The following is a 25,392-nucleotide window of genomic DNA, read 5'->3' as shown; positions in this document are numbered from 1 at the left end:
AATATAATCTGCACGATTGTTCGTAAACGGTAACGCAACTTTTTTAATTTTGCGAGCGCGAGAATGGCCCGCGCATGCGCATGCGAAGTAAAGGCTTTTCCACATAACGCGTGCGTCATATCGTGAGCGTGACCGATGTGACGCGATCGTCGTTTCACGCTCGTTTGGCAGTAGTCGGTGAGCTTTCGGCCGTGAGGTTTGTGTTTCTTCGTGGCTCGATAATCATAACGGAACTTGGACGGAACAACGGCCAGTGTGTTTCTTCGCTTTGACATCGTGTGCATCGATTCCTGTGGTCAGTATGCAAAATCGTTACGAATATCTGTTTTTTCGCCATGACGAGTTATCGTACAATATCGATCGTTCCGCGTATATATATACACACAACTTATATATAGCCACGGTCGATTTGTCATTACACTTTTGATCGCAAGTACAATTTGCACGTGAGGGATACTTGGCGCGTAGTCCCTACACGAGAGAAAAGTGCAACGACCGAAGCTCTCTCTCTCGTTGTCAGTTTCACCTCCCGCCTAAAGTTCCGTTTGGCGGGAAAAAAAAAATTTGAAAGTCTCCGAAATGCTTGCCAATCGTTTTTCGGCAGGTTAGATCGTGCGTACATGTTCGTTATGTCGTACACTATGTTCTATATCGCCTTCGTCTCTGTTCCGTTGCCAAATAATTGTGAGTAAAATTGTGAAATAATTGCAAACAAAATTTTTTTCGTCATATACATTTTCATAATGTTACAGCATTGCGAGAAATACGAGTTAAAGAGATCGTACCTTTTCTTATCGACCTTTTATTTTTTACTTTTCACGCTAATTCACTGTAAGAAATTAACATTTTGTTCCTCGAACATTTCGGAAGCACCGAGTCTTAAAGCTATAGCGTAGTTGTGAACGTTTTTGCATTCGACCTGTTCGTACGCCGGAAGTGATTTTCAGAACTTTGTGGTAAACATTGCCCGACACCGCGATATATCGAGTTTCGTGTTAATTCGGAGGATATATCGCATACTCTTCACGAATAAAGATAAGGAATGCATTTACTTACTTGAATAAAATATTCGATCCGTGAAGAAAAACAAGTTTTATTCGTTCGTGGGGTATCGTTGGTATCCCTGCACGCGCAATGCGATTTCTAATGGAATTACGGTAAATTGTAGGCCGATCGTTCATTATTTCCATAATATTGGGTTGTTCGGAAAGTTTGCGCGGTTTTTTAAGAGATTTTAAGAGAAAACGTGTTCATCTATATCATTTATGAATAAGAACATTTGGCTCGATTGAGTTTTGCTAATTTACATCAATGTAAAAATGGAAGAAAATAAGATGCATTCTCGACACTTTCGGCATTTCAAAAAAGGCAAGAATACCGTTCAAACAATAAAAAAGACTTGTGCCGTTTACGGAAGTGATGCAGTAGCTGAAAGAACTGTTCAGAACTTTAAACGTCGTGATTTTTAACGTCAAAGACCAAGAACGCTCAGGTAGACCTTCAGCGGTGGATGACGACCAAATTGCATTAATTGAAAGTAATCCACGCTACACGACGCGAGACGTGTATCGCGGAGTTACTCCACGTATCTGATTCGACCATTGCACAGGATCTTTCAAATTTGTCTTTGGATTTTACTTAAAACAAAACCGCGTACGAACTTTCCCAACTAGCCAATATTAAGTCGCAGTAGCAAAGACGCAACGAGTGTTCAATAATATAGAGTCTAATAATAAAAGCGTTCAATAATCGCACGTTAATCAGCAAGGTCGGATTATCATGCGGCCATGAAATTGGAGCACGAAGCCTATTTCGATTGTTCCGCGATGCGCCTATACAGGCCCGCGTGCGTGCGTGCATACGCATATGTTTGACGTCAAACCGAATGTCGGTGCGTTTGCGGGTCGACTTTTAAACAGCGAATCGAATTTCTTGTGCACACGGTTGTGCAAGCTCTTCTTCGTTTTCCAACATCCGCGAGCTGCAGACTGCAATCTGCCCGATGCGTCATTGATTAATATAGCGATTAACCCTCCGGTATTCGCAATATCCAATAGATACACGTAAGATACACGTAATACTTCAATTCATTTTTTCCTACACAGATGTAAAATTTATTCATATATACTTGTCAATTTGTTCTTCACTATTTTTTTGTACTTTTAGATTTAATATTCCCCAAGTTCTTTATCTTTTTTCTAAACGAAAAAAAATGGACGTACATTCCATACGTTACATGTCTATCTGTTGTATCGTATTGAAAAGTGCATGAATTGTGATGAAGAAAGGACTTTGGATTCTGTGAGAAGCGGTGATAAAAAATCGCATAAGTAATCGCGAAAGTTCGTAGCGATTTGGTTAGTGATAGTTGATGCTCAGGTGGCAGAGTTTTGAAAGACATGAACTGAAAGCACGTGAATTCGTGTCGAGGGAACGCATTGCTTCGTGAAAGTAGGACGGTTCTTGCTTATTCGCACCTATTTCTGTCTTTCTCTTTCTCGTGAGTCTTTTTCCTACGCTTCTTTCGTTCTGCTGCGCTCTGTCCCTGTTTCGAAATAATGTCACAATTTTTCGACAGCGTACAAATTGTTTTGTTCGCACATGTGTTCACATTGATCCACATTGACAATCCAATTACACATTCCGCATAACGTTATAGTATCTTAAAATAAAGAGTAAAATAAAAATAATGAATAGAAAGATCAAACTTGTTATTAATTTTATTTAATTAAAAGATTTATTAAAATAATTATTTATTAAAAGAATTAAAAAAATCAAACTCCTTATTGATTTTATTCTTAATTTAATTGATTTCTTATTGTTTTTTATTAATGGCTTTTATTTATTGCTATTTTATTAAGCATCCTTACTTTGCTATGAAGATTAATATAACGTTTCGTGAAAATTTATGCGATATACACATGGATACATTTCGTTATTATGCAATCAAAGTGTCAATGCGGATACGTAGTTGGCAATATCGGTAACGATGTACGTAGAATGTCCGACGCGTATGTGTTTATATCGCGTATCAAAGAGCGAGTTTTTATTAACTTATCATGCACAAGACGATAAGAGTATTTCATAAAATTTTTCTGTTGTATCGGCATCGACATTTTCCATAACACTTAACAATAAATGTTCGGCTTGATTTTTGCATGAAATTTTAGTTTATTGCATTCAGAAACAATTTATTCATTAATCAAATAATCACTAGTAATCTATGATCATAGACAACATTGATGATTATATCCATATCTATTGTGCACAAAAAAATACACGGTTATTGATATCATGGGATTTCCTGATTTGACACTTTTTGATCCTGCTTTTCATGCGCTTCCGCAATCCGTCGAATCCGCAATGAATCGATAATGAATCGAATGCATTAATGTCACTTGGTTTGAAATATTCTATCCATATTTAAGAAAGGTGACATCAATTTTACGATCGGCATCAAATTTATGATGACATTAATTGTATGATCGACAGGAGTTAGCAAAAAACAACCATAGAAAACTAAAAAAGCTCAATAAATTACACTTCAACAATAATAATTCGTTACCATTTCATTAGTACATCCTGTTTTACAGTTCGACAATATTACGCCCACGAGGAACAAAAATAATCAGCAAATTATCATGAAATGATCTCTTATCAACGGATCTGTCGTACGACAGTACACGTTGTATGATTATACATGTTAATGTTGATTGCACAAAAACACATAATTAACTTAGCTTTTATCGCTGAGTCGGCGGGTAACTGACAGATAAATCACACAAATCAGATTGAATGTAGGCGCCAGGTGGACTTTTTTTTCTTCGTTTTTTTGTCATCGGACATCAAATTTCGTGTAAGTTGCAATTGGTTTTTTTCTTCACCGTGTGGTAGACAGCACGATGTGATTTGCGAAATCTAATTATACGTTGGTGTGCAAGTTCCTGCCGTTGTGATGATGCAACTGCTTTCCGCTGATTAAATGACCCAGTCACGGTAACTTGTGGCGAGGATGCGTCTGCGCGAATTCAAGCTTGCCATTGGAATAAAAGCGAAGTAAAAAGAATTAATTGCATTTTACATCCGCGAAATAATAACGCGCGTGTAGCACAGGCTTTTAGGAAAAACCACTTATGAAAAACGAAAAAGATGAGTCAAATCTAAGTGTTGCAGCTTGGAGCTGCGGTTTTAACGGCGAGGTGTTAATGTGTTTATTTGACAGGTGTTGCGGCATTTCTAACGCATTCCTCTGCGTAACAGCATAAACGTGATTTATTGCGTATTATCTAATACGTGGTATGTTATGGTACGTCGTAAGCGTTTGTTCAGCTATTACGTATACATTGACACGCAAAACCATAAAACTTATAAGATACGTCATCTTTCAACGGATACTGATCACGTTCATACCGTATATATTCTGTTCTGTTATCTAATATGTTAATATGTATTCTGAATATGTTCTATTGGCAAAACGTAACCTTGAAATTCTCATGCGATAAATCACAAATGATCGTGTAGATGAATCATGTAGATTGAGGAGACTAAATGATGAATGCTTCATGTACGTTTTTATTATGTTGCGTTATTAAATTACAAATTACATAACTTGTTAAATTGTATAATTTTATAGTTACGTAATTATATTAAAGTTTACACATTTCAGACAATTTATCACTCTTATTTTATTATCGATGTAAACCAGCCTTTGACAGACGTGTATCTAGCCCAAGCATCATCTATATGTATTTGCTATAGTAGGAAGTGGAATTGAAATAACTGCAGAAAACTTCCAAATGTCAACTTCACTTTTTGCTGCATATAGTATATACGAATACGTGGTTTAGATTGTACACTTGCATTATAAATCTTCTATAGCTTTAATATTTCTACTATTCTATTCTTTACATTTAATTTCAATCGAATAAAAATAATTGCGTAATAATATTCAAAAAAGGGATTTTCAAACTTGCAATACTCGCAAATGTATATATTTACGTGAATAACTTATACTAATAAATTTACCTATCTCTAGAATCAGAATACTAATTACTACACAGAATAATTCAATGTTCTCAATAATTGCGAATATTTTTGACAATTTCGGTATCCGCTATTAATCACCTCTGTGAAGTTGGCCCCCCTTCTTTAAAATTTGAAAAAAATAAGCACAGTTCTGATTACCCCCCGAAGAGTTCTAGAGTTTTCAGTCCTTTTTAGAAAGAGTTCTGCCATTTAAAGTAACGAAAACACCATTTGAAACATCGGGGGGGCTAACTTCACGAAACTGAAAATTCAAACGGCTATAACTTTTTTGTTTTTAATTTTAGCGCTTTGAACCTTAAGAATAATTTGTAGAACTCTTTGGGGGGCCATTAGAACTCTCAATAGAACTCCGGATTTCCCAAAAATATTTCGGACCCAGAACTTTAAAAGTGCCAGAACCTTTTTTGTTTTCGATTTCAGAGCATTGGTTCTTAGAGATAATCGGTAGAACTCTTCGGGGGGCCATCAGAACTCTCAACAGAACTCCGGATTTCCAACCAAAATTTCGGACCCAGAAATTTCAAAGTGCCAGAACTTTCTTGTTTCCAATTTCAGAGCATTGGTTCTTAAGGATAATCGGTAGAACTCTTCGGGGGGGGCTACCAGAACTCTCAACAGAACTGCGGAATTATTAAAATAATTATCGACCTGAGGAACTTAGAAATTTTCGGACTCTGCAACTTCGACTAGCCAGAACTTTTTTGTTTTCGACTTGAGCGCATCGAGTATTAAGGATAATCGTTAGAACTCTTGGGGGGGCTAACAGAACTCTCAACAGAACTGCGGAATTATTTAAAAAATTTTCGACCTGCGGGACTTTGAAATTTTCGGTCGAAACTTTTGTTAATAATTCCGCAGTTCTGTTGACAGTTCTGATGGCCCCCCGAAGAGTTCTAACGATTATCCTTAATACTCGATGCGCTCAAGTCGCAAAAAAAAGTCCTGCGACTTGAAGTTTCAAAGTTCGAAAATTTCTAAGTCCCACAGGGCGAAAATGTTTTTAATAGTTCCGCAGTTCTGTTGAGAGTTCTGCTAGCCCCCCGAAGAGTTCTAACGATTATCCTTAATACTCGATGCGCTCAAGTCGAAAACAAAAAAGTTCTGGCTAGTCGAATTTGCAGAGTCCGAAAATTTCTAAGTTCCTCAGGTCGAAAATTATTTTAATAATTTCGCAGTTCTGTTGAGAGTTCTGGTAGCCCCCCGAAGAGTTCTACCGATTATCCTTAAGAACCAATGCTCTGAAATTGGAAACAAGAAAGTTCTGGCACTTTGAAAATTCTGGGTCCGAAATTTTGTTTGGAAATCCGGAGTTCTGTTGAGAGTTCTGATGGTCCCCCAAAGAGTTCTACCGATTATCCCTAAGAACGAATGCTCTGAAATCGAAAACAAGAAAGTTCTGGCACTTTTAAAGTTCTGGGTCCGAAATTTTTTTGGGAAATCCGGAGTTCTATTGAGAGTTCTAATGGCCCCCCAAAGAGTTCTACAAATTATTCTTCGGGGGGCAATCAGAACTGTGCTTATTTTTTTCAAATTTTGAAGAAGGGGGGCCAACTTCACAGAGGTCTATTAATCTATAGATAATATGCATAAATTAATTACAGGAACTTGTGAATGTTATGGACTTGCGAAACATCAAAGTCGCAAATGTTGTTTGCCTTAGCAAAATTGTTTATTCATCGAATTTATCAAGCATGTTTCAGCAATTCCGGATAGAATTGCTGCGAACTCGTGCTATCTTAAGTATCAGGACCTGTTAGTATCCGGTTAATGACCGCGCGTAAACGAATTTATTGGTGAACGACCTCCGTCGATACCATCCGTTGCCATGTTGGGTTCCCGAGTCGGGAATCGCGACACATCATAACGCATAATCTGAAATTCAACCTTTTGTGCGTGGCGATTCATCTGGCGAGACGGACTTTTCAACAGACGTGTCTCGGGTCTTCCAAAGTCCAGTCTGGACCGACATTATAATCGAGCATGACTTTTTTTTCATGGATGATGCGGTTTAATGTGGTTCAACGTCGAATAAAACGTCATTAGCGATATCGCAGCCTCGGTGACCTTGGGAAATCGTTCAATCATCGCGGCGAGATAACTTTTGACCATGAATTTAGGACATATATTCATGGTCCAGACTCTTGTCCCCATTAACAGAAAATAATGTTCTCGTTATCAGAGTTATTTGATATAATAACTTGAGTACTGTCAAATGAATCAAATTCATTTCTCTGTAGAGAGATAAAGTTTTTATTATTGATATATTATTGATTAATTTCTTGATATAAATTGCATAATCTTTTTCTGTTTGTAGTTACCAGAATTGTCGGATTAATTATTATATTTGACGTGTATTATTTTATATAATTCGATTTCTCAAATGTAAATCAGTTTATTAATATATATCTAATATATGGATAGCGAAATTTTCAGGATTCGCAATTATTAAGAACATCGAATTAATTATTATCCCGAATTAAAGATTATTCTGTGTAATAATTATATTTTGCTTCTACAGGTAGATAAATTATTAATATTAGCATAATAGCGATCGAATGATTTTTCCGTTCTTCCGTTCAAACAACCTGAAAAATACACGTATTCTTTGGCTTGATCTGTTTCTAGATGTACAAACCTACACTCCTGTAAATGACACCATCTTTCTGCAAAATGATAGCACAACATTCGATCTTATCTTTCTTTTTATTGAAATTCTTTTCGCTCAAGATAGTAACAAAAATAAGTTGCTCTATGTTCTACTGCGTATCTTTTGAAATGTTTTCTTAGAAATATTATTAAGTTGTAACATATTATATATTCAAATGTTATTAAAAACATTAAAAAAGCGGGACAAATATATATTACAACTCAATAATGAAATATATGTAAAGATATCATATTAGGATTTTTTGTTCGCAAGATTTTTTATAAATGACGATATAATAGAGAAAAAATTCAGCGTTTTATAAATTTGTCTAACCTAAATGCGAAAGAAGATGATAAAATATGTATATGATTATGTATATGTAATCCTGTAAAGTATTTTACGTACATAAAAATCTACAGAACAAACGTTCAATGAAATTTATTTAAATTATCTGAAATTATTAATCGCCTAACTGATTTGTGTGTTTAGCTACAACAGGTACTTTCTTAAGATTATTTTCAAAATTTACAATGACACGTGAGATATTATAAGTAATTAGTATAAGAATAAATATTTAATCTGTAATCTAATTTTTTTTTCCTATGTTGAATAGCATTAATTTGTACATTAGCACGCCTCTACATTAGTTCAATAAAACCGCAGGCATGAGTAACAGCTTGATGAATTGGCAAGCGATCTTTGTACTTTCCTGTAAATTTTTTGCAACATCATTATCAAGACGAATGTTTACAACATTTTCTTTCGCAATTCTTCTTTGTGTTCTCCACAGATAATGCAATAGAGTGTACATGTGCCAATTGCTAGTGCGTACGTAATTTTGTGAAATTACGAGCACATGTGGATGTTGTGTGTGTAAGTCAGTAATATTCATGATCTCATACAGCAGATATTCTCACGATGATTACATTGATTTATTCGCTCGTCACATTACTAACTGGTAACAGAAACGCGAATGCACTGTCACAAGGAATGCATAATTACAAGTGTTCTGTGTTTCAGGATTGCACCTGTCTGTCCTGAAGTGTTATTAGTGTCCATTTAAATTAATTTCTCATAGCAGAGCATAATATTGCTATATGGAAACAGATTATCTTTTTTGTGATTTCCTGCTTTATCGTTGTTAACTAGATTGTAAAGATAAGTCTTCGTTACGTAGGAAACGAGTTGCAAATAATCTCGGGGAAAAAAAGAAATTATTAAAAGAGATTTAAAAAGTACACACGTTTGTGAGAACTAGAAACGCAAGGATGGTGAACACAGAAGAGATCATGCACGAACTTTAACAATTCATTAAGTTAATAGTTAATAACTAATTACGACAAATAATTACAATGCATACTTAACCTGTGAACGCTATACCATTTTATTTGAAATGATATGTTACTCACTATTTCATGAATAAACATGTTCGAGTTGCTGGTAGATGATCTGAGAAATCTCTCCGAGTGCAAAGGGTTAATTAAGCTATGACATTATTTACGGAATAATATAAATGACAATCGATCACCGATCATTTAGGTCGAGATATCCTTCCGCGCTACGCCGCAATAAGCGCTTAGCATAAATACGGACGTTGTGGCGCAACAATAATGCAAAAACTATAAAATCTACCATTGCGTGCGGCACGCACAAAAAATTACTTTGCGCAACTGCCAAGCGTGTAACTCAAGCGATTGACAGTTGATTAATAATCGCAACCAGATGAAGCATTCTACTTGACGTGAGGAATTTGCTCATCTCTATATCGAACTGAGTGCTTATGTAAAGTGATACACGTGGAGTGGAGCAATGTTTAATCGGACAATCTCGAATAGCTGCAAGTGAACCGGCAAGCTTGCTTTCGCTGCGACCGATTTATATCGGCTTTTAGAGAGCAGGAGAAAGTGTTGCAGCAGTTAATTCTATACATTTTCGCGGTCGCGCCCGGCGCCGAGTCCCGCAATCACCAGTCGTCGTCGGCAGCTCGATTGAAAAAGAACAAAGTCGAACGAATCCGAAAAACTTGACTCATTTATTCGCCGAACGAGAAATGCGGATAAACGCGCGGCTAACGACCGCAACAGCGGTGTCTCACGTGTCACTGCGAATCTTGAAAATAATCGTGATTAATAATTTCAGATAATTTAAATAAATTTCATTGAACGTTTGTTCTGTAGATGTTTAGGGTCTCTTAGTTTGAACGGAAGAACACAAAAATCATTCGATGCAACAAGACGTGCAACGCGCAAAAATAATTCGATATCGATTCTTGTTTCGGACATGAGCATCCGCATGAATTTCCCCTCGCCCCGTGTAATGCTTCATTCGGGCTAATAGATCAATTAAACAACATGCTAATCTCTCTTTCTTAACTCTGTTTTTTCTTGTTTCGTCTTGTTAGCTCACGATACGGTCTCCGTCCTTCGACTTTGTGTTTGGCAGTCGATTTCGTTAACAGGCGCGCATTTAACATGCACTTTGCAAATAATACTTTATCGAACGGGCGAAACTTTTTTAGCACGGATGTTGCAACGAGGTCATGTACAACTTGGACGCGAATTAGATAACGGTGGTTAGAAAGTTAAACGAGGGATATTGCTCATATCGAATCGCCCGTGCTGTGTACTTCGCGTAAATGCAAGGAACACATAAATGAGGGATTTTTGAATAGAAATTAATTGCGTGTATAAATGTGATGATATATTAGTCTGTGTTACGTTATACGATGTATTTAATTTAATAATCAAGTAATGCGACACGAAACTTTTCAATAGATCCATATAAAAAATTAAAAAATATATAAAAAAGAATTGCTTAATATAAAAACACGTGTTTTGCGTGTGATGTTTTCGATAACACGATATACTTTTAAATAAAAGATAATGATATGCATTGATGAAATTCGAAACATCGACAAAAACCTACGTTCATTATAATTCAATCGCAAATGTGAGAGGTTATAGATGTTTTTTTCCTTATCTTTGCAGAACTGGCGAAGTGCTGAATTATGCAAGAACGAGAACAATAGGCGTGACGAACGGCAAATACGACGAAGTATTCGCTCCGCAGTGGGAGTCGAGATATTAAAGGGTGGTGCAGTGAACGGGAGTGCGTTTTTACAACGCTCAAGCGCGTATCAAAAAGCGGAATCGCGAGTCGAATGACATCCAAGCCGTCGTGACGGTGATCTTTTCTCGCTTTTCTTTGAGTGCGCAACTCTCAGCCTTCAAGAAACTGCCATTCCGGTCGATTCGTGTCGGATCTTTACCCTTGCGATGACTACCCCGGCCGCGCCATGTTCGCCGTCGCGATCGTCTCTGAGTTGCTGCCAGTTCGATCATGGTAGCAGCGAGGATAATGTGTGCACCCCGACGATCGCAGCCAACAACAATTACTTCCTGGAACAAGAGAGTCCCTCTTTCCCGAAGAGGCCGCAGGTCGATCTGTCCTTCCACGATGTGCGCTATCGCGTCAAAGAATGGAGTTTGCGCAAGTTCTGTTTCGGTAAGTATACAAAAATAATTATATTTATAATAACAGATAATAATGTTAATATTCGGTATATAATGTTAATATTAATAGTCATAATACGCATATGTACGTATTGCTAACAACCGTGACATAAAACATCAAGCTCTCTCGGATATATATATATATATATAAAAGAAAAATTTATGGTTGTTAGCAATACGTACATATGAAATATACATATTATATTAATAAATCATCGCGATAATTCCATGATGTTTTTGGAATGATAATTCTTGTTGAAAACCAAGAACCTGATCTCATCTTATTTAAAATGATAATGTGTAATTAATTAAAAATGTAGATGAGAAGAGACTAGTTTTAACAAACATTTAAATAATTTCAGACACAGTTTAATAGAATTTTCATTTAAAAGAAGTTACGATTTTAAAGTTACAATTTTAATGTTATAGCTTCAAAATGCAAAAAAGAGATATCACTATAATCAATGGTGGCAAAAACAAAATTTTATAAAATTTTCACTGAATTTTTTCTCAAAATAAGCAAATTATTAAAACATTAGATTATTATCGTTGTATTAAAGATTTCTTTACCAGAATTGAATTGGTCGTTTATGTGTAGGCGTCTAATAAATTTAAATAAAATAAAGAACATTTTAATTTATAAGAAGAGGTATTATCTCATTCAGCAAATAGTCCAATATCCGGATACCCTAAATGTGCATTAATCTAATAAAGATAATGGTGTTCATCATTGATAACATCAAGTATAGCTTGATTATAAGTATCTCTGTTTTGGTTTTTATATCTTTGACACATTTTTCGTGAAGTATGTCATTGTGACCTACTTCTCAGCATTATCATTTGATCCTTAGGTTATCAACATGTTGCAAAGCCAAAGATTATATTTATTTCTTAGCTTGATGTTTTATGTCATAGGCATAACTCAGGTAATTCTTTCAAATTCGCGTCCTTCGTGCGTATCATTGCGTAAAATGTTTCGCGAATAATAAATTTTCCATTTCTATTTATAGCGTCGTTAAAGTAATTCAATAGAGAGAGAATATCGTAGTTTCACACTTTGAAAAATATAAAATTATTAAATTACTATTTCTTACATGTTGTAAATTTATAAACGCAAATTTGTTAGCATTAATTCTTGCAGTATGTGTTGCTTCATAAAATAATAATTCTCAAATAATATATTCAATAATAATATATTCATAGCTGTCTTGACAGTTTAACAAGACGAGTTGTCACAAGGTCTGTTTTTTATTCCTGCACTGCTGAACCGGTGCAATACCTTAAAATGAGACAGGTTTATTTTTTCTCACTCTAACTTATTGCAGTTTAGCAGGAATTAAAAACAGACCTGTAATTTCTATTCTCAGAGAAATTTCAGATTCATGAATGATAATTCATGAATGATAATTGGGCATAAGTGAAAGCATAGAGTGTTGCTACGATTAACGCTCGCAGATTACGCTGACGATGATAAACATCCTTTTTTTTTGAATATAACAAAAGTTGTAACGGAAAGCAGGAACATAATAAATGTATTATCGCTTCTTATTTAAAAATACATCGATTGTTATTATATACATATTACGCACACATACATAGACATATAGCGATCGTTCAAGATTAATAATTTAAACGGGTTTAATGATGATTTTAATAAGAACAATATGAAAGAATAGTGTATTTCTGATACATATATTTATTATATATTTATATATATTATATATTTATTATTTATATATACAGGGTGTCCCAGACCTACCGTATCACCGGTTAATGGTAGATTCCTGAGGTGCTTCTGAGACGAATGTTCCTCTTGCAAAATGTCGAGGGTGGCGTAGTTTCGGTGCTACGAAGGGTTGTAGTTATCCTATCCTTGTGTAGGCTGTTGAACAGCCGCGAAAAATTAAGATCAAATTGAAGTGTGCGCGATGCGCGGGACCCCTTCGACCCACCGTCATTGAACGCGGGAAAATTCTACACAAGGATAGGTCTGGGACACCCTGTATGTATATGTATATCTTAGGACTAATGATGTACTTTAAGAGAAAGTATTTGTAACGCGGAACTGTAAAAAAAAACGAAGAAAGTTTAGCACGGAGAAAGTAACACTATACGTAACTTCTGAAAATATAACATGCAAAAGTAATACGGCGCAACTTCTTAGAAACATTATTAATAAAAATTGCTGAACAATTATTGGAACATTTTTGTAAACCAAACAGACTTATCACGAAAGATTGCAAACTATGTAAAGGTAGATTAACAGTATTTATCATTTTACGAAAAAACACTAAATAATTATACATTTAGTATGAAAGATTACAGTTTAAAGATGGATTAACGGTATTCGTTATATACGTATGCATTATGAAAAAGGCTTATCATGATGTAATCAAGTATTATTATAGCAAATTATTTTCTGTTTTTCTTTGAATTAATGAATGCGCAACATGGCTTTATCCTTGCATCCTTGAATCGTCCTGCTGTATTAAAGTCATTAATCGTAGATATTACTTCATAGAAGAGAACAATATTAAATGACGCAACTATTTTTTTATTTATGTTCTCTTGAGCAATAAATGAGAAATAAATATAAATAAAAATGAAATATGATAATCATTATTTCATACAAAAATCCAAATTCAAGGATAAATTTATAATAAAGAAACGCAAATCGAATGGGCAGTATTTGCTTCTACAAACGTGCGATTATAATGAAGAAGAATACTCTGGGAATATAAGAAGCCGGATTGTTAATATGTGCCGTGACATTTACATGATTTACCAGGAAATAATTCATGATATGGGGCAGACGTGTTGCAATAACGGCGATAGATTAGTCATGTGCAATGTAAGATACGACTTTACTTCTATCTTCTGCTAATAATGAGAACGTTCAAGGCGGAGTAGAGCAGGAAGAGCGAATCCGGTAATTTTCCTACTGTTTCTTTTCAAGCATGGAATGCAAAAGTGCATTATATCTCTTATTCATGGAATGAAAGAAATAGGTAAAGCGTAATGTATGTAAACGATCATGTTCGCCTTTGCCGTTATCGTTAAGAAAATTAATGATGATTAATATCATGTTCCTTTTAACAAAAATAGGTATATTGCACATAACAGCATAGTATGAATATTATGGGTTTATCAGAACAATATGTGCAATCGCAGTTTTTCTACTACTTTGTCTAGACGATATATATTGTATGTGTATGTAAGGAAATTTCGATACGGTCCTGCGAATGTTGCACCCGGCGATTGGTGAGATAGGTGTGCCGCGGCGGCGCGGCCTCGGACCGCGCGGATTCGAAGAGGCTCGCGGAGTAATATTTTAACAATTGGAAGAAGAAACTAATTGACGGGACATTCGGTGCATTCGGCGGAAAAGAAATCCGGATGACGAACTAGATCGACTGCGAAATACGACGATTGCTTTGTGGTAGAAAACTCTTTTCCTACATATACATTATAAATTGTCCTATTATTCATTATTTTATATATGTATATTCTTCTTTTTTAATTTGTTTTAACATATAATTCTACTTGTAGGACGTTTCATCCGTCAACATTTATATTCATTTATCCTTCTATGTCTGTGTATGTATGTACATACATATGTGTGTGTGTATTGAGCATGTGTCGACCCATATGAAACTAACAATAGTCGCATTGTACATGTAGATGCCTTTAACGGTCTAACATTATGCACAAAGCGCAATGCATTACGTAAAGTAATTACTGGGAAAACACGTAACTCAATATCGCTCATCTTGGTGACAGTCGCGGCATAAAGCTTGAAATTTCAGAATTGTTGCAGCATTCGCATATTCTCTCTCTCTCTCTGTCTGTCTGCTATCTCTCTTGATACATATATAGACGTCATATATACGCATGTGCGATTTGTGCGTTGCGCCGGCCTCTGCAAGTCTGCTGACCGCTTATGCGATTAGCCTTAATGAGCCTTGGCTCTTATCAATTTATCGTGAAAGCAGTTCAAGGTTTGCTCGGATGAACCACGCAAGGTTGAAAAAAATAATTAAATCATTCCAGAAACGTTATCCGGCTCGCTGTTTTTCACATTGCTTTGCCATCACTGATTTGACACTTGAGAATGGAAAGTAGATATAGGAGTACTCGAGAAAGTAGATGAAAGAGATAGCTTTGGGTGGCTTTTAACAAATTCCTCGCCAGGGTGCGTACAGGGTATAAAAATCGTCTCCCACAGAATGCCTTATTTTTTTCATGTTTCATATTGAAAAGATAGCTTTTCTTTGTTTTCATAGAAGTGTGATAAAAAATTGTTGTCACACATATGCAATGTTGTTCTCTCAGGCGTGCGTCATGTACAAAAAATTCGCTGGTAGCGAATTGATGTTGTATCTTATATTTATTGTTAAGTTATTACCTTGTTATCTGTTTGATTGCACTTCGATTTACATTTAGCCACTGCTGGCTATTTATGTGTCATTAAATAGCCAGTGAGATATTAAATGGATAATGTATTTTGATAATGTATTTTGATATTCTATCTACAAGTGCCACTCCAACGAAAGTTCAAGTCGCTTTATAGCAATCAATAAAATTATCGTCAAAATAAAAGTTTTTAAGAGGCAAGTCATTATTAAGTGTTATTAAAAAGTTATTAACAAAAAAATTTAGTTAATAGAACTGAATAAAATTGAATGGTCGGCTCCGCCCCACCTTCTGCATTCTTACCCTTAAAAAAATGTCTAATTTAATCATCCTAATTAATCTAATTTAATTTCTTGGAGAGAACTTTAAATTTACGTTTTTTATCAACTTTATCACAGAAATATAGATTTTATGTATAGAAAATTTATTTACATTATTCATGAAGTCGTCATGAAACGTTGATAAAATCTCTCTCTCTCTCTCTTTTGATACACGTGTTTACATCATGCTATACGCACGTGCGTTGCGCACAATAGCAGTATATATTATATTATGCGAACAAATATCTAATCCTTGTCGAGTGTAACACGACAATTTGCGCAGCTATCGATCATATCCATTATTAACAATCAGCTGAATAAGCGGTAACATTGTTCAGATAGTTATAGATACTTCGGATCACTGATACGTGTTTATAAACAAGAATAAATGCTCTATTAAATGTACATGGGTCAGTAAATTATGTTTTCTTCAGCAAACTGTTTTTATTAACGAGTTGCATCCTCCTAAAAACTTTTATATATTTTATTTTTATAATTTAGTTTCGAGTTCTACTATATGAAATTATAAATCAAAGATACATATATGCATATATTTTTGTACATGTATCACTGCGCGTATGTGTGTATTAGATAAGTTAACAATGAATTATCACGCAGTGTCTGTGACGTGATAATAGTCCATATTAATTGTATTATGTAGGCGACAAAGAGATTCTACATGGCGTGAGCGGCGAATTTAAGGCCGGCGAATTAGTAGCTATAATGGGACCATCCGGAGCCGGGAAGTCGACATTGTTAAACGTTCTTGCCGGTTTTACGTAAGTATAGACTAAATGGTGCAGCTGAAATCTTTAAACAGATAATTGTACACACACATCTTTCACACACACACAAACACACACAGAGTTCCTCTTCCTCTCTTTACATGAAAATACGAAATTCGTTTTTCTTGGAATTTTCTTTAGAAATTAACTTATCGACACGTATTATTGCAGTTAGTATCCTCGGCTCATGAAATGATGAGGCAACTGTTTCTGAATATTTAAGCAAATGACTTAGGTTATTTAATAAGCACGTTTACATGAAATACATATTTGCTGAATGTTAGCCATTTTTTTCCTAATTATTCTGATATCTTTGACATTGATGTGAGTAATGTTCACTGATTAGGTCACACTTAAACATCTTTGCAACTGTTTTTGCAACTGTTAGATAATGTACGTTTCACAATATATATATACATGGTAAAATCGTGATAATACTATAAATCCGGTACGAAATAATTTATTATATACTCTTCGTAAGCGTAACAACATTTTTATTGCGTAATGTATCATGACAACAGTAAAGATGATCACACTCGTGCAGCGTGACTGAGACTAAACTTATGTTACGAAATCAACATTTCAATGTTATATGTAACAATTAATTTTAATATATTTATTATAGATATATTAATATTTATAATAAATATGTGCGCACGCGCGTTCTAATGTAATATTATAATGTATATCATATACATATTACACTAAATTATATTTGTTTTAATATAATTTATTTAGATATATATATTTTTTAATGATTGATACAAAAATTGATTGTACGTGCATGTTAAAGAAATTTCCTGTATTTTCTTGTACATTTTTCAATTTTATTATACAAGTATATCTTAGCCACACAGACCAGATTGGCTTCTCGTTTTACGAATGCAAATATTTCATCAAGCAATTTCTATAGTATCGTCGATTTTTCTTTGATCCGCGCGAAGCGTTCCATGTCACTTTAAGTATCCATCCGGCTAAGCTGATTTCAATACTAATTGCTTTTGCAATGTAAGCCTTGAAACTACTACGGCCATACGACCTTTATCGATGTATATGCTATAGTCATTATATCATAAACGATTACCGTACGGAAAAAAACGCGATTATCCTCAAGAGACGCTTCAAACACTTTCATGAGTATGGTGTTATTTGCACATATTACTACGCAAACTTAGGGGCGTTTTTTTCGATAACCCCATTTATGATAACCCTAAGTCGCATATATATCTGTTACGTTAGAAATTTTATGTGTTGTTTAACTAATATAATGTTTTACATATATGCGTCAAAATCCTGAGCGCGTTGATCATTACGAATTTGATGCTTGTAAGAGCTTAATCATCGATTAATACCTTTTTATTTTCTTTTTAAACACACATTACTCTTTTTTTTATCGAATTCTTATTAACATGTATCTGAATGCAGCATTCGAATATACTGCACTATACTCTTAATTTCTTTTTTGTTGTGTTCGATGGGAACAAAACCCTTCTGATAAGTCTGATTGCATACAAAAGGTAACACGTTTACGCGGTATATACACACATACACATATATATACACACAAATCAACGATTAAGTTATTACTATATAAAACAGTAATTAACGTTTATCAGCCGAAGTTTTATTTTTCTGTTTATCAGATGAAGCTCTTTTTTCATATATATAGATGTATCGTAGTACTCGAGCGTGATGATTCTATAATATCTAACTGCAATTGTCGCACGCAATTACTCGCATTTAATTAGTGCTGTTGATGATGCGCAGGGTGAGGGGTATGAGTGGGGAAGTTATGGTGAACGGCAAGGTCCGATTGCCATACAGCGATCGATGGAAGAAGACGTCATGCTACATACAGCAAGACGCGATTCTTAGAGCATATATCACCGTGGGAGAGGCCATGAATATGGCAGCACACTTGAAGCTTGGCTGCACTATCAGTTCTGCATACAAACACACTCAGGTGCGTGATAATTAATCTTAATTTGCGATGATTTTATTGATCGCACTTTAGATTTTTCCACTCGATATTACTCTTTACCAAAGTATTAGCGACTTCATTTATCTTCGAGAGAAGAAAAGGCAGGAACGCTCAATGTTAATGTTGTTTCTTTAAACATTTTCCTCGTTAGATAATATAAAATAAAATATATTAATAAAGAAATTTATATATTTTTGCTTAATAAATGTATGCATGCAGGTTTTGGAGTTATTGGAGATGTTAGGACTGGGCCATTGTTACAATACGCTGTGCGGAAAACTGTCGGGAGGGCAAAAGAAACGGCTTGACATTGCTCTGGAGCTGCTGACGAACCCTTCAGTATTATTTCTTGACGAACCAACAACCGGTAAGTGATATAAATATTAATTCTTGATACAGTTATTATCATTTGCAATTTTAATTTAATATATTACTGTATAATTTGAGAGATTGATCATTCTTAAGCGACGTTATGAAAGAATGCTATGTTCTAATTAGTAGTCAAGAAACTAATTACAAGATCTAGGATAAGTGGACAGGTTACAAAACGGTATATGTAATAGAGGATATCTGCTAAGGAAACAAAAGAAAAAGATTAATAAAGATGCATAGCAGATTAATCTAGAAACAATCTGAAGATGGAATTGGTTATACATTGATGATTATAACTTTTTCGTTGTACCTATTTATTACACAAGAGTTTTTTCTCGCTAATAGTTATTCCATAATAGTACTTTCAGTGAACATAAAGGAAAGAAATAATTGAAGTCATGAACTCTTAAAATTAATGATCTTCTAAATTATAGTTGATTACATATAATTATTATATTATTGAACGTTAATGATCGTGATTCAGCTATTTCATATTTCCTTAAAGATCGTCCCGCGGCTATCAGCAGCAGTTGATGACATATTAATTGCTATATTTTGTACATATTATAAGTTTATAATAATCGTCAGAGTGATCATAAAATTTAATCAACAAATAAGTTACGCTTGTTTACGTCAGATTGTGCGGAAGAGAATCGCGTGACGTACTATAATTGCATTACGCTGTTATTACAATTGGTTATTACCAAGACCAGGTCTTGCAACTTGTCGCGATTTGCTTCGTGCCGTTCCCGATTACTTCATGCCACTTCCTGTCTCAGTTACGTCGTATTTGGTGATGCGTATTTGATGATCCGTACTCACGCTTAAATTTCATCAAGCAAGTTTCATCATGTCTACAGAATTATTCGAATGAACATTTGATCTTTTCAGGTCTGGATGCCTCTTCGTGCAGTCAATGCGTTGCTCTTATGAAACGACTGGCAGAGGTTGAAAGACGTACGGTGATCTGTACGATTCATCAGCCAAGTGCTCTGCTACTCGAGATGTTTGATAGCTTGTACGTGGTAGCCAACGGTTACTGCATCTATAGAGGTCCGGTCAGCTCATTGTTACCGCATCTGGCCTCCATCGGTGCCAATTGTCCGCCTTATCATAATCCAGCTGATTTTCGTAAGTGGAGCATAATCGCCTTATATATATATATATATATATATAATGTATAGTATCAGCAGAATTTTCAAAAAGAATAATTTAAAAATTTAAATAATAATTGCTCAGCAATTCTAGAAGAAAAATAAGTTTAGCAAATATATTTTTGTTGATACGACGAGATGAAACCATTGATGTGTAGGTAAAATACGAATAGTTCATTTTATTGCTGCAATTAATCATACGTGAGAGAGAAATTAGGAGAAATTGAAAGTAAAAGCAAGGCCGTTTTTTGTAAGATCCATTTGAAATATGAAGTCATAGCTGGGACTGTAAGTTGCACGATGTGTTGTGCAAAAGTGAGTTGCATAACTGCCGCGAATAGTGGCTTTGAAGAAATTGACTTTAATACGTAGCGAGTTCAATCTTGTCGACCCAGCTAGAATGTATAATAGTATGATTGAAGAATGCACAATTAACTTTGTACTTCTTTCTTTTTGTGAGTTACTTTATCTTAATAATTTTTTAATTAAATTAGAATTTAATTAATTAGAAGTTATTGGGAGAAAATATGCATAAAATACAGAGCACAAATATATAATAATAAAGAAAGTAGAAAGATATAATCGAATGAAATGTTTCCGATATCTTATACATACTTGAACAAGTCGATTACAAGTTCTCTGGCCCATGCATTATACATTCCGTACAAGCGATTATAAAAATTATCTTTCAAAAATCATGATCCTTGAATTTCTCGTTTTAGTCCTCGAGGTGGCAATCGGCGAATACGGCATCTCGCTCGACAAACTGGTAGCGGCGGCGGAAACGCTACAAGTTGACCAGAAGTCGGTCGCTCTTACCACGACGCTGCTCGAAGAAAGTAAGATCGCCCTCTTTTTAGCTAACTAACTTTATTTCTGCCATAGTTCCAAGTTTCGTCACGACAATCTCGTATTATACGTTAGAACGATACGCACTCGACCAGGTAAACATGACTATATTATGTTCGGAGCAAATGAGGCATGTCTTTGAGATACATGGAGGACTCTACACGCGCTTCCGCGTATATATAAATGTTTTATCACACTTATTTAATCCATAAATATTTAGTAATTTTAATTTCGAGTATTTTTTAGAAGAAGACTGCCGAATATATTCGGCAGTGACATAATTTATCAATATTTAATACAAACACAATTTAATCACACGTGTAATCATATACAGGGTGTCCGAGACCTATGACATGTAGAAATGTCATTTAGGATTTTTGTCCAAAGGAATTCAGGAATCTTACCATTAACGACTTATAGGTTTGGGACACCCTGTGATTTAATGATCAAGTATCTCATTAGGCAAATTTAATTACGTGTTGCATCTCATTAAGCAAATTTAGTGATCAGATATCTTATTAGGCAGAAGAAAAGCAATATCTTTATACCGGAAGGTAATAGAAAATTTGCTCAGTCCTGGATTTCTACGTATGTAAAACAGTGTCTGCTCACTGATTCGCCTAGCAAGATATCTGTAAGACCACGTGGTGAAAAAATATATTCCACATTGTAATAATTATTAATGCTGTTGATTTATGCATATTATTATTCCAGATGATTTCACTAAAGAACCGTCGCCTCCTGCTGGTTTTCTGACACAGTGTTATCTTCTATACAAGAGGCAGTTGATGTGCTTAAAGAGAGACTATACGTTACTAATGGCGCGATTAGTCTGTCACCTGCTGATCGGCATGATCTTCGGATATTTGTACATGGGAAGCGGCTATCGTGCTAAAGGCGTCTTATCGAATTATGTCTACATATACGGATCGCTCTTACTCCTTGTCTACACCGGAAAAATGTCAGTCACTCTTGCGTGTAGGTATCCGAACCAGCCAACCTAATGTTTGAGTAATATACAAATATTCCATGAGTATAGATACGAAGATTGCATGAGCAATACGAGTAATACAGAGAAAAATATGATTTCCTTGTGTCTTTTTTTTCTAATTTATCTACATGATTTTTTAATGAATAAATTAGCTTGAAATATTGAAGAAAACGTTAAAAAACGTTAAATGTTTAAAAATGTAAATGTTTAATAATTTATTTTCCGTAGAAAAATAATACAACGCCATACATCGTTCGTTAGCTACGTATCAAGCATGATTACGTGACTATTAATGCAAATGATCTTGAAAATATTTACAATTTAAACTTTGCATTATGATTACGAATATTAATGACGAATAGTAATATGACTAGTGTCAGTTGGAATAATAATAATGTTTGTAACATGCGCAACATGTGAAACTGTTTCAAATATGTCTATCTTTCTGTTTCTTTCTATGTTCGTTTCTTTCTAGCTGTCTTCGTTTTCGTTACATGTCTATTTATACCGATCATAAGACAAACCTGGTACCTTTCAAAAATTATTAATCGCGCGACCGGTCAACTTATTTGTTTCGCGTTCCAAGTCGTAAAAACACCGTCTCATGTCTTTGTCTCGAAGATTGTTAGCTTCATCGTCAAGAATAAAATTCGTTTCTCTACAATATTTTATATTTTATATTCTCATATAGCCGTTCATTGTTCTGCAATCTTTTATTATTAACGTAACGTAACGTAACTGATTGCGCTAGATTTCACAATATTAACGGTTACATCTTATCAGTTTTATTTATCATTTCACTTGAAACTTTCATGTCGTAATATAACCGGCTTTTATTCCAGTCCTATTTAACTTGGCAACTTTGTGCCAAGTATACCTGTCGGCAGACTTACACGTAGATTTAATTCGTTGTTGAAAATGTCTAGCAGATATCACAAGATGTCATCACCTTTTTTGTTTCACCTTTCTTTCGAAATGTCTACTATGTATACTGTTGGCCAACAAGATAATGATCTTCGCTACATTCGTCATGCAATATTTGCAAGTGTCCGGTGTCATTACGTCAAGATTTAGGCCAAGGAAACGCATGCGAATATCTCTTTCGCAGTTACTATGAATAAATCTCGCATTCACCCGCGAAGCGGGTTATTATCATTAATGTATCTCGTGCAGTTTTTTGACACGGTGGAATCAGGCTTCAAGAAATACTAACGACGTGATAATTGTACTCTAGGTTCTAATTTAGGTTCTAAACACTCGGATACCTGTGAATTCGGTGAATTCAACTTTTATTGAAAATACATAATTTATCATCGATTTTTTGAAATTTACACTTTAGTCGAAAATATTATATAAAATATTACACGAATTAATTCGAATTTTTTAAACAAGAATTAAGAATAAACGATAAATAACAAACAATTATGATTATTTGTTGGTTTCAGTTCCGTTGGAGATGCGGATTCTTATGAGGGAGCACTTTAATCGTTGGTACCGATTAGCTCCATATTACATTAGTTTGTTGCTCGTCGAAATACCCTTCCAAGCAACGTGTGCAGCGATATATTTAACTGTGAGTTACTTGTTGACCGGTCAGCCCATAGAGACGAGTCGTATAATATCGTTCATGGTACTCAACATAGCTGCTAGTCTGACGGCACAGGCATGGGGTTTCTTTCTTGGTGCTACCACACCGGTTAAGGTAAACAATTTAATTGTTCAAACTAGAAATCATATACACATATAGATTATATAAATTTCGATAGATTATTGATGTAAAATAGATAAACAATGAGTGTAGAATATGAGGAACGTTAAATTAATAAATAAAGATTTTACACATATAAAGCAACAAATTTTGAGTTTCACAATTTTTCTTTTCTTTTTCTAGCTTGCGGTGTTTATTGGTCCTATACTTGCCGCGCTGTTTTCTGTCTTCGGTTTCATGGTTCGCTACACAGACACGCCGTACATGTTCCGTTGGATGTTCCACCTATCGTATTTCCGTGCGGGTTTCCACAGCGTGCTGTACACCATGTACGGATTTAATAGAAAGGAGCTGAAATGCGACGACTTGTACTGTCACTTCAAGAAACCGACGAAATTCCTCCAAGAAATGGACATCGTCGATATAAACATGGTGAACAATCTCATACTGATCCTTGGTTTCGGTGTACTGATGCATCTTTTAACGGCTAGTGCACTCTGGTGCAAGCTCAACAGAAGATGAGCCGGACACTTAGTAATGTCCGTCCATTGCAGTATTGTATTCTTGATTTCTCCCGAGAGCGATAGCGCACATTTCTGGCACGTTCGCAGGACACATGGATGTTCAAAGGAATTCCGTTGGTGATGTTGATTTCAGTGGGAACTTACGAGTAGGCGTATAAGCTGAGAGGCGAAACTACTTATTTATATATCCAATTTCGTCTTGTCCAGTAGGCACGAGACGCACCGCGAACATCTTCCCCTTGCGGGAACGTTCTCATCGACGCGACGGCCTGGGTTGTCATTGAATTTTTCTTGCAAAATTTCAACTACTTAATATGTTGTTAACTGATTGCAAGCACGCTCGTGTTTTGCTAGTCAAACGTTAGCCGGTTACGAGTTATTCTAGGGACAATGCACACTTTACTAAATTAATTATTGTACATGTAATTGTATTCTATTCGCGCATTTTAATAAATTAAATTCAAATCAAATAATTCATTTTTTGTAAATGCATACAGTTTAGGAAAAAATAGATGCAATGTTGAAAATATTCAGTCAACAATATATTAAAAAAATATTCTATTCAGTGAAACAAAATACTAGTGACAAGATATAAAATCGAGTTGTTTATATGTAAATAGATCCGAGCGTCGTTTAAAAAACAGGACATACTTGACACTGCGCATCTTTCAATGCCGGTATTATAATTTATATTTTTATCGTGATGTATTTAAAGCTTTAAGAAAACGTGCTAACCAACATGTAAAATGCCGTTGCGTTGGCATTAAAATTCTTTTATTTAATTTGTTTTTGTATGTAGTTATTATATGTATGATCATATAAAATTAGTTGAATATATATGAAGGTTTTGTTAAATAAATAAAACGTACACTATTTGCACAGAATATCTTACTACGGAATATAAGTGACAGTTTGTTTTGTGAAGAAATATAAAATAAGTATATCATTATAATAGTCGAAATGTTTCTAAGAGAAAACTTTCTCTTTTTATAGTGATTTTGCATTGTAAAGTTATTCTTTATGTAATAAAAGAATTTTATAAGTACTTATTTTTTCTTGTCTTTCTAAACTGAATCATCTGTGTATTTAA

At 34.8% G+C, this 25,392-nt stretch overlaps 1 protein-coding gene across 2 annotated transcripts; it reads left to right on the top strand.

Moving 5' to 3' along the window:
- Positions 1–146: 146 nt before the first annotated feature.
- Positions 147–25,347, top strand: LOC105279630 (ATP-binding cassette sub-family G member 1). Of its 2 annotated transcripts, XM_026972728.1 has the most exons (10): positions 147–295; positions 10,681–11,197; positions 16,600–16,717; positions 18,491–18,686; positions 18,924–19,071; positions 19,968–20,207; positions 20,953–21,069; positions 21,794–22,057; positions 23,516–23,772; positions 23,962–24,300. In XM_026972728.1, the coding sequence occupies exons 2-10, from the start codon at positions 10,969–10,971 to the stop codon at positions 24,298–24,300; spliced, it is 1,908 nt and encodes a 635-aa protein (XP_026828529.1). In that variant the 5' UTR covers positions 147–295; positions 10,681–10,968. The 2 variants fall into 2 exon arrangements, with proteins under 2 accessions (XP_026828529.1, XP_026828530.1); XM_026972729.1 differs by lacking the exon at positions 147–295 and having other exon boundaries at positions 10,969–11,197; positions 23,962–25,347.
- Positions 25,348–25,392: the final 45 nt, after the last annotated feature.

The sequence above is a fragment of the Ooceraea biroi genome, chromosome 9 (assembly GCF_003672135.1).
Source record: "Ooceraea biroi isolate clonal line C1 chromosome 9, Obir_v5.4, whole genome shotgun sequence".
Taxonomy (NCBI): domain Eukaryota; kingdom Metazoa; phylum Arthropoda; class Insecta; order Hymenoptera; family Formicidae; genus Ooceraea; species Ooceraea biroi.
This window is presented reverse-complemented; position numbering and strand designations above follow the sequence as displayed.

What these genes read in the sequence shown, in the direction of transcription:
- LOC105279630 (XM_026972729.1), top strand. Translation starts at nt 10,969, where the DNA reads ATGACTACCCCGGCCGCGCCATGTTCGCCGTCGCGATCGTCTCTGAGT. An exon ending in TCATAATCCAGCTGATTTTC is followed by an intron (nt 20,208 to 20,952) that starts GTAAGTGGAGCA and finishes TTCTCGTTTTAG; the next exon opens with TCCTCGAGGTGGCAATCGGC. An exon ending in AATGTCAGTCACTCTTGCGT is followed by an intron (nt 22,058 to 23,515) that starts GTAGGTATCCGA and finishes TGTTGGTTTCAG; the next exon opens with TTCCGTTGGAGATGCGGATT.